At 47.2% G+C, this 10,013-nt stretch overlaps 1 protein-coding gene across 1 annotated transcript in view; it reads right to left on the reverse strand.

The window, feature by feature from the left end:
• The window catches only part of FUZ (fuzzy planar cell polarity protein), a 5,912-nt gene extending 2,316 nt beyond the window's left edge, over nt 1-3,596 (reverse strand). Inside the window, exons 1-8 of the mRNA XM_010849715.1 lie at nt 3,227-3,596; nt 2,850-2,971; nt 2,515-2,599; nt 1,941-2,009; nt 1,611-1,715; nt 616-813; nt 340-467; nt 62-103 (exon numbers count right to left, since the gene is read on the reverse strand). Of these exons, the coding sequence (XP_010848017.1) occupies nt 62-103; nt 340-467; nt 616-813; nt 1,611-1,715; nt 1,941-2,009; nt 2,515-2,599; nt 2,850-2,971; nt 3,227-3,337 (860 nt within the window). The 5' untranslated portion in view covers nt 3,338-3,596. The remainder of the gene's footprint in view (nt 1-61; nt 104-339; nt 468-615; nt 814-1,610; nt 1,716-1,940; nt 2,010-2,514; nt 2,600-2,849; nt 2,972-3,226) is intronic.
• Nucleotides 3,597-10,013: the final 6,417 nt, after the last annotated feature.

The raw sequence follows: 10,013 nt of genomic DNA on the forward strand, positions 1-10,013 counted from the left end.
GCCACCAGCGCTCCAGAAGCTGCAGGGGGCGTGATCAGCGAGAGAGGCGAGGCCCAAGGACGAGGTCAGGGCGGTACCAAGGGGAGGCAGTTTGGCCAGGGAGCTGGGGAGGAGACCACAAAGGCAGAGGGGACCGCGGGAGGGAAGAGAGGGAGGCCTGGAAGGATGGGGGCCACTGAGGCGGAGCCCAAAGGGGCGGGGCCTACGAGAAGGTGGGGGTCTGTTAGGGGCGGGGCCTGCGAGGGGCGGGGCGGACACAGGGCGGGTCCAGGGTAAAGGCGCACTCGCCCCGCACGGTGCTCAGAGAAGGGCCAGGGCTCGCGAGTAGAAAAGGTAAACTAGGAGAAAAGCGGGACGGAGCCCCGATTCACCTGCGCATCCAGCTGGCTGAGAGGAGGCTGCGGGCCGCAGAGAAGACACAGCTCCAAGTCCGGCAGAAGCGTCAGGGTCAGTAGCCGGTGTGGAACCTGCAGCAGCGAGGAGGGTGGGCTGGCCGGAGCCCCTCCTCTTCTCATGTCAAGCCCGGGCTCCTAGAGGCGGTCCTCCAGGTCCTACCCCTGGCGCGCTCCTCCCAGCCCTCACCGTTCCGCCTGTCCGCCCCACCCACCCACTCACCGTGGGGCTCCCGTGCGGCAGGTACACCGGGTAGTCGCGAGCGGCCTGCGGGGGCAGGGATCCCACCAGCCATGGGAGCAGCACGGCCTCCGGCATCCCCAGCCGCCACCAGCTCTCGGTCGCTGCAACCACCCGGCCTGACACGACCAGGCTGACGAAGGCCGTGCCCGCCGCCTCAGCGAACCCAGAGAGGGCTTCCTGGGTAAGGGAGGCAGGCCGACTGCAAGTCAGAGGACATGAGCAGAGGCGACAGACTTCCAAGGCTGGTTAGTAGGGGGAAGACACCGGCGTACAATTCAAAGCTAGCTTGGTGGCCGTGCTCCTGTGTCTCACCCTCCCTGGGCCTGAGTTCCTTCACCTTCACATGCAGCTTACCATCCCCAAGTCACACTGTAAAATTAAACAGGTAGGGTGACCGCTGCCTAGTCTGACACATCCTGCCGAAGCTAGTAATTTTAACAGCAGCAGCTACAGTTTATTGAGTGCTATTAAGTGCCAGGTGGGCGCAATCCACAATCTACTGAAGCTCAGAGAGGTCGTCACCTGCCCAGAGCCACACTGCTGGGAGGCACCCATGCCAGATGAAATCAGATAGAGATTTCCATGGAAGAAAGAACGGGATGTGCCAGGGCAGAGAAACTGGGGAGTTGTGGGGATTTGCGAGACTCATGAGGCAGCTAGGAGAGGGTGGACTGTGGAGTTAGGAGTTAGAAGAGGTCAGGGCGAGAAGGCGGGCAGGCATCAGATTCCTCAGGTCCTCAACTTGACACTAAGGGGCTGGGACCTTGTCCTGGGGCTGATGGAAGTCGCGGGTGGGCTGTGACCAAGGGAGGGACAGAGTCAGCTCTGGGTGTAGAAGGATCCTTCCGGGGTCAAGTGGGAGTTGGACCGGAAGCCAAAAGGATAGGAAGAGGCAATGGTCCAAAGGTAAGAGGATGGACACTGAGCCAGGGCCAGAGGGATAGTTTTAAAAGTTTACAAGGCATTCCCAATACCTGCAGCAGGGACCCCTCGGGAGGAACCACACAGTCCACACACTGGGTCAGGTCTCCAATGAGCTCTGAGTCCCCCAGGAAGCTGTCGATGAGGCGGTAACTGGCCTAGCAGAAGGGGAAATGGAGAAGCCTAAGATGCAGGTGGCACCCAAATCTGCTGGCTCCTCCTCAGAAAACTGGCCCACTGGGCCTTGCTAGGGGATGTCAGACAACCAAGATGCCCTGGGAGCCCAATGGATAAGGCTGCCCCAGGGTTTTCTGGGAACTACAGTTCCCAAATATCAGTGATCAGGTACCCTAACTTCCCATCCTCATGTCCTTCAGCCTCACCCTCAGCTCCTTCTTCAGTCTCTCTACGTTGCGGATATTGGTTAGCTCTTCAAGTCCCACGAGAAGAACCTAGAAGAAACATAGGAGAGTAGGGGCCCTGGACAATTGGTTATAAGACAGGAGGGGCTGGGACTCAGACTCCTGTGTCTAAGGGAGGAGTCAGACTGAGGGCCAGAATTCCTGGGTTCTACAGGAGGCTGCTGGAGTCTGGACTCCTGGGTCTGAGGGAGAGGGATGCTGAGAGCTCAGATTCCTGGGGTTGGGAAAGAGAGTTAAGGAGGGACTTCCCTAGTATTCCAGTATTCCTAGTATTCCAGTATTCTTGCCTGGAGAATCCCATGGATGGAGGACCCTGGGGGCTACAGTCCATAGAGTCACAAAGAGTGGGACACAACTGAGCAACTTCTCTCTCTTCCCTAGTGGTCCAGTGGTTAAGACACTGCACTTCCACCCAGCAGGGGGCGGGTTCAGTCCCTGGTCTGGGAACTGTGATCCCACATGCCACAGGGTGTGGACAAAAACAAACAAGAACTTTAAAAAAAAAAAAAAAAAAAAGAGGAGTAGGGAGTCTCACCATGGCCCCAAATACCATCTGGAGTAGTCTCTCCAGCCTCAGCTCCGAGGTGCCCTCTTCAGACGACAGAACAATGAGGGTGATGCTGTGAGAAAGGAAGGTGAGAAGGATGAGTCCAGGCCAAGTAAACAAGGCAAAGAGGAGAGTAGGTCTGCCCTGGACCCATGCCCCAGCACAACCGGCCTCTCATACAAAGAAGCTCAGGAATCAGGCTGAATGCCTTGTCAAAGATCCCACAACCCAGTCTCAGCTGGCGCTGGAGATCTGGACAGGCTAGGGGTCATCTTCAACGGGGGCTGTCCCCCTGGCCCTGCCCCCAAGCTGCCCTTGGAGACCTGTCGTGGAAGCTCTTCCACACCACGGTTGTGTCCTCCGTCCTCGAAGAGCTCAGTTGCACCTCGAGATTTTGCCCAAACATGTGGACTCCATTGAGAGAGCCGATGACAGAGAATGGGAGCTGGGGAAAGATTGTGAACTTGAGACAAGAGCCCCCCAATTTCCTCCTCCTTGGGAACCAATTACTCAGGCCCCCAACCCCGTTCCTCTCTCTAGATCCCCTGGGCCCTCCTCTTCAAGGAACCAGGATCACTGGTCAATTGCACCTTCGACGGTCTAAACAAATTCTGAAACGTCCCCAGCCTCTACTCTCTTGAGGACCCAAAGTCCTTCTAAAACCCTGCTATTTCAGAGATCCAGGCGCCCGGGGTCCCACCTGTTGGCGGGCGGGGGCGCCACCGCGGCTGCTCCTGCAAAACAGGGGGACCCCGCTAGATGCAGCGAGGCACAGCAGATGTATCGTGCCCTCAGTCCCCTCCTCCCCCATCTGGAACGCTCGCCACCCAGTTCCCTCGTGGAGAGAGTCAATGCCCGCTTCTGAGCACGCCCATAGTCACACGAAGCCGGGCTGCTGCGGTCCGGAGCCGCCAGAGGGCGAGATAGGGAGCTGATTGGAAGAGGACTAAATTCCCGCCTTCCTCATCCCAACTCAAACCCCTCGTCAAGACCTTTTCCAGCGCCTCCCCCCGAGCCCCGTTACGCTCTCTTCCGCCCCCGCCGGAAGTCACAATACCCCTAACAAAGATGGCGGCTTTGTATTTGCTAAGTTGACTGGTCGCTACTTGAAGCGATTTGAGTTTATTTAAAGAAGAGGATGAAGAGCCCAATTTGAAGGTAGTGACAACCCCAAGGCGCTGCCTAGTAACCACCACGTAAGCGAGTGTGTTTCACATTCTGAATTGACAAACAACCGTACCACACTCAAAGATGGCGATGGCGTCTAGGCGTTGCCTAGCAACCGCTTTAGCTTGGCTTTCTCTTTCATGGTAGAAACACTATGCCCCGCTCAAAGATGCCGACCTTGCCTTGGGGTTTCCTAGCAACGACCAGTCTTATTTTCCTTCTAAGGCTGTAAATAGCTGTGCCCCTCTCAAAGATGGCCGCATGACGAATCACGAGCAATCTTCCTTAGAGCAAAATTGAGAAAGACACCATCTCCCCCCTTACCTTCGAGGATGGTTTGGTCCGGCAAGAGTTGCCTAGTAACCAACAAATGACTTGGTTGTTTTTGTTATTAGAAGAAGGAAGATGAAGTCCTTTATATTCCAGAATCGTAAAATAATATTTATAATGAATTTATTCATGATAGTGTATAGTGCAGAATGTGAAAATACTCCTACCGAAATCCTTTCCCTGAAATAAAAAGTTGACAGTTTAACACAGGATATTCACGTTTTCACAGATACTACTGTGCTAATGTTGTTTTCAAACTTTGTATTTCTCATGAAATTGTAGAAATATACCTCGTCTTTTTAAAATGTCTTATCCTAACCTATATCATGGATGTAACAATATATTTAGCTCATCCTATACTGACATGTTAGGTTCTTTTCACTATGTGTTTAAAGGGATAAATATTCATTATCAGTTAATCAGATCGTTTTTCTCAGAACAGTTGCCTTCATTTATGCAAATATATTTACAAAACATATAGTTGTATTAAGAAGGCATTTATTTCTTTTAAACATGCTTTGCCTGCATTCTGGATTTGATTTCTAATAGCTGATAAGAAATAAGACGTTTACTCTGCACATTAAATTACATGAAATTTAAAGAGGAATAAGGCGCATAAGATAACAAATGAAGTAGAATATCAATTTTTCCTTGTAGTTCTATGAATTTTTCCTTTAGTCTGCTTATATTTATTTAGACTTCTGATATACTTAGGTTTATTTCTATCACTTTATTTTTTTTTTTGGTAAGAAGTAGAACACTCCATAGACAGCATGGGGGCCATCTCAGAGGCAAAGGGGACCTATTTCTATCTTTTTATTTTTATATTTCTTGTTGTCCTGCCTTTTCCATGCTTTTTTTCCTCCTTTCTTTTATTGGATTTGTTTCCTCGATCCATTTTGTCCTCTTTCTTCTGGTTTCAAATTTATACATTAATTCTCTTTTATTAATTTTTGAAATTTTGCCATCACATTTAATTCAGCAAAAGGTTAAAGATTTTTAAACCGTCTCTCAAAAACTACAAAGAATGTGACAAGTTAATTCCATTAAACTCCCTCCAGAGTAAGCAACTAGTGTCGCTAGCATTCAACTTGACTTTTTTAATGCCTTCATTGAATATTTTTTCTTATTTTATTCAGGCAATTGTAATTGTATGTTTATGATTCATTTTGCCCTCCCTGTTCCTTCTTGCATTTCAGATCACTTTCCAGGGATAGCTGAAAATTTTCCTGCTTCCTAGAGGATTTCCTACTGGAAAACTCTCTACTCACAATATTTCTAATACCAAATGTGCAGGCTTTTCACACCAAGCAGTTCCCCAGTTTTCTGTGGACACAGACTGTCTTATAAGCCAGTTAAATTCTGACACCAACCACCTAGAGTTACACACACACACACACACTCACATCCTATTAGGTCTCGGATCCACAAGACTACAGCCACTTCACACACCAATTAGAAGTAGTGGGTCCCCAGGTTACCCACACTTCGGTCTGAGTGGCCTACATATAACAAGGATCCCCATGACCCCCTCTTCTTATTGCCCTAACTTGGCCTCTGTTCACTGGTGCTGAATAGAAACGTGGAGATAAGAGCTTTGGGTGGAGTAGAGAAGAGTAGCTTTTATTTCTTTGCCAGGCAAAAGGGACCAAGTGGGCTGATGTCCTAAAGACTGTGACCCACTCTGGAGCGGGCAGTGAGGAGTATCACAGTGTTCAGGGAGCAGGGCATGATCAGCTCGTGGACCATTCTTGGATTGGTTGGCATTTAGGTGAAGTTTCAAGCATCATCAATTTTCTGGTTTAACCAGTCTAGGGTCTACATTTTTGTGGTCAGCAGTTTTCATCTGGAGCGGGTCTGCTTCCTGTAAAAAACAACTTAGGAATGTGTGTCAGGCCTTTATCTATATCTTTCAGGGAACTGTGATTTCAGCATTTCTGCTGTGTGGCAGAATCATAGTCTAAATTGTTACCATTTCCCCAATTCAACAGCTATTCTTTGTTTCTACATCTTCATATTTCCAAATCATTAACTTTTGGGTCAGCATTTTACTTCAAAAGACAAGGACACAGGGCTTGTACACTATTTCATTCTCATGTTCAATAATTTGCTCTTAGGGTTCACAGAACCCACGGAAACATTTTACTCACTACTGTTGGTTTATTATAAAGGATATTACAAAGGATAAAAACGAACAGCCAGGGGAGTGATAGATCGGGACTTTGGAATTAGAGACACAGACAATTACATGGATATGGGACTTCCCTGGTGGTCCAGGGCTAAGATTCCACAGTCCCCATGCAGGGGGCTCCTGGGTTTCATCCCTGGAAATGGCCACCCACTCCAGTATATTGCCTGGAGAATCCCATGGACGGAGGAGCCTGGCGGGCTATAGTCCATGGGGTCGCAAAGAATCGGACACAACTAAAGTGACTGAGCATGCACATGGCACGCACAGGGAACTAGACCCCTTATCCTGTCACTAAGCGTTCACATGCCGCAGCTAAACATTTCATGTGCCACAACTAAGAACCGGCAAAGCCAAATAAATAATAAAAAAAGAACTTGGCAAAAGTGGTGGGATGTCACTTCTGAGATTAGGTTATAAAGTGGCAACTTCCATCCTTCTTTGTATTCTCTCTCTTGCCCTCTCTTGTTCACTCTGATGCAGCCAACGCCGTGTTGTGACTTACCCAAAAAGAGGTCCTTGTGAGTCAGGCTGGGACCTGAAACTTGGCAACCTTTTCTAGAGTGCTTGCACTTAAGACAGACATCTCCTTGAGCAAGAGAATACAAAGAAACTATGAGACTAAAAATAACTGCATGCATGCAGTTGGGGAAAATTATGTACATATGTGCAAAGTCGCTTCGTGTCCGACTCTTTGCAACCCCATGGACTGTAGCCCACCAGGCTCCTCTGTCCATGCGATTCTCCAGGCAAGAACACTGAAGTGGGTTGCATGCTCTCCTCCAAAGGATCTTCCCCACCAGGGATTGAACCTACGTCTCCTGCAGCTCCTGCATTGAAAGCTTTTTTTTTTTTTTTAACTGCTGAGCCCTAATTAATGTTCAATAAGATACAAAAAGGCCACAAACCAGTTGCCACTTCTGAGGCTCCAGGAGCAAAAGCAGGGTACTGTGCCCAATTCCTGCACACAGCACCACCAAGGGGTGGGCAGACCACCTAAGCCACCTTTCTAGCCCAACCCCTCCCCACCCTCGCCTCATTTAAAGAACCAGCCTGTTTCCCCTCACAAGCAAGCAGGGGTACCTGTTTCTTGTTCTTCTTTTCTCTCCCTCATGCTAAGAGTCCGTGGGAGAGTCCCAATAAAGCCTTGCCTGAATTTCTCATTTGGTCTCTTATCAATTTCTATTAATTAAAAAGTCCAAGGACCCTAGTCAGTAACACATGGAACCTCTAGTCAATAGCCTGGGAGGAACTGAACCCTGCCAACAATGACAAGAATGAGCACGGGAGCAGGTCCTTTCTAGTCTTGCCTTGAGATGATTCCAGCCCTTGCTGACCCTTTGATTATAGCCTGTAAGAAACTCTGAAGCACAGACCCGGCTAAGCCACATCTAAATTCCTGATCTACAGGAACTTGAAAGTAACAATGTTGTTGTTTCATGCCACTAAGTTTTGGGGTAATTTGTTACACAGCCCAAGGTAACTAAAATAGTGTCCTTTATTTCTATTATTTTGCATATTGTGGTACTTTATGAACCTGACAATTCCTGTACCTGAATCCTGGGGGTGGGAGTGGGGCAACATCCCGTTAATTTTTGTTTCTGTGAATTCTAAATTCAATCCTTGTCTCTGCAGCTGTGGTCTTTGTGCTATTGATCGGAGTCCTCTAGGGAGGATTCACCCTCCAGGTCATTGCAGAGTGTCAGGCTGGGCTCCGTGTGTTATTTAGCAACTTCCCACAATTTTACACATGACTGTGTAGATATGTCAATGCTACTTTCTTAGTTCGTCCCACCCTCACCTTCCCCTGCTGTGTCCACAAGTCCCTCTACTAGATTTCATCAGTACCATTTTTCCAGATTCCATATATTTGCATTAATATACTTGTTTTTCTCTTTCTGATTTACTTCACTCGGTGTAAGAGGCTCGAAGACTATCCCAGAATTAGATCAGCTGCTGTGGAAGGCCATTGCTTAGCTGAAGAACTACACCAAGTTTTTCACATCACAGCTGCCTTCAGGTTCTTGGTAATGACAATGAGCACCTCTGGAATTTCTTTTCCAACCCCATCTTTTTTTGTTGTTGTCGATTTCTGTTTCCTCTCTGGGGGAGGTAAGATCCTTGAAAACTACCCATACCTCTTATGAAACCACCAATGTTGCAAAAACAATGTCATATCATCTAATTATCAATGCCAGAAGCTGAAGTCCAAGCTAAAGTATCTCATTGTTTTACCATTCGTAATCCATTGATGGTAACCATGGTAACAGTTTAAACTCAGTTAACAGAACCAATTATGCATTCAGCTTATCTAAAGGAAAGTTTCCTTACGGTTAGGAGGGCATTTTAGGTGCCATTTCAAGCTCCATACCTGTTGATCATTTTGCCTTTCTCCAGTTTACTTTTATCTTCCTTATGATTTTATTAAAATTTAATTACGCTAGCATACAAAAGAAGGGATCTACTTTAGATTTAAAGGAATTTTAAGATGTCTAAACACAGGTTCAGTCGTTGTTGGATCTTGATGCAAATAAAACTGTAAAAAGACATTTTGCAAGAACTGGGAAAATTTGATTATGGATTTAAGTGTTCGACAATACCAAGAAATAAGAATTTTGTTGGATGTGTTAATGGCATAGTGGTTACCTGCAACTTTTTGGAGATGCCTATCTAGCAGGCAGAGGTAAAATGACACGATGTTGGGATTTGCTTTACAAGCGTTCAGCAAAGAAAATAAAAGAAAGGGATCAATAAAGTACATGTGACAAAATGGTGATACTGCTGAGTGCAAAGCAATGCACCCTTTTACCTTGAAATACATTGACAAACTGCATTGGAGCAAGTTGTTTTGGTTTCCATCTCCACTAGATCACGTCTGAGCCTGCTCATTTCACCCAAACCTTCCCACCCTCATGAACTTATTTTTCCAACCTTAACATGACAAAGATAAAATGACATATCACTGGACTCTGTGTTAGCACTTATTAACTTGTGCATATGAGCGACTTTAATATTTTTTTGCGTATGGGAAAAACCTGCTTAGTTTTCTCCCCAATTAAAAAAAAAAAAAAGCATTTCTGCTTTCCTAAGTTTTTATTGATCAGTAATACGTATTTGGGTAGTACATTTCTGTCGACACATATGTTACAGTGACTTCCGCAGTTTACCGTATCGTTTTCAGCTTGGTTTATGAAGTCTTCTGCGGACAAACAGTTTAATATTTTCCGTCCTCTGGCTTTGCTGTAATGATAAGAAACTCTTTTTTCCCCAGTCTTCAGGATTATACAGTGTTATGGTTTCATTTGTTATATTTACATTTTTAATCCACCTGGAATGTATTTATGTCCTAGGCCAGTTTCTGGCTCTTCTCCCAGAAAACAACTATCAGGTGTTGCTTAGCAACTTCCTCTTGGGTTAGAGTTCGGCTTCTTTTAGTGGGGAAAAAACAGCTGCACTCCCTTCTGAGTTGATTGCCGCCTTAAAGCGTTGCCTAGTAACCCCGTTTCAGACGTTGTGATTGGACCCTTCACACGACCCACCCACCCCCATCCCCCAAGAACCAGAAAGAACTTAACTAGAAACCTAATCTGTCTTTTTAGGAAAACAAGGGCAGCGTATGCGTTGCATAGCAACCAGGTCGCCTGGCCCTTCCATTGAAACCGGTGTTGGAAAGGTCGCCCCCCTCAAAAATGGCCTCTGACGCGCCGCTTTCGGTATATTTCGCCCTCGAAAGTTCTGCCAATAATTCAAGCTTCCACCTCTGGTCCCCGAAGGAGTTCTCTAGGTCTTTTTTGAGTCTTGC

Source organism: Bison bison, unplaced genomic scaffold (assembly GCF_000754665.1).
Source record: "Bison bison bison isolate TAMUID 2011002044 unplaced genomic scaffold, Bison_UMD1.0 scf7180017864285, whole genome shotgun sequence".
Classification (NCBI taxonomy): Eukaryota; Metazoa; Chordata; class Mammalia; order Artiodactyla; family Bovidae; genus Bison; species Bison bison.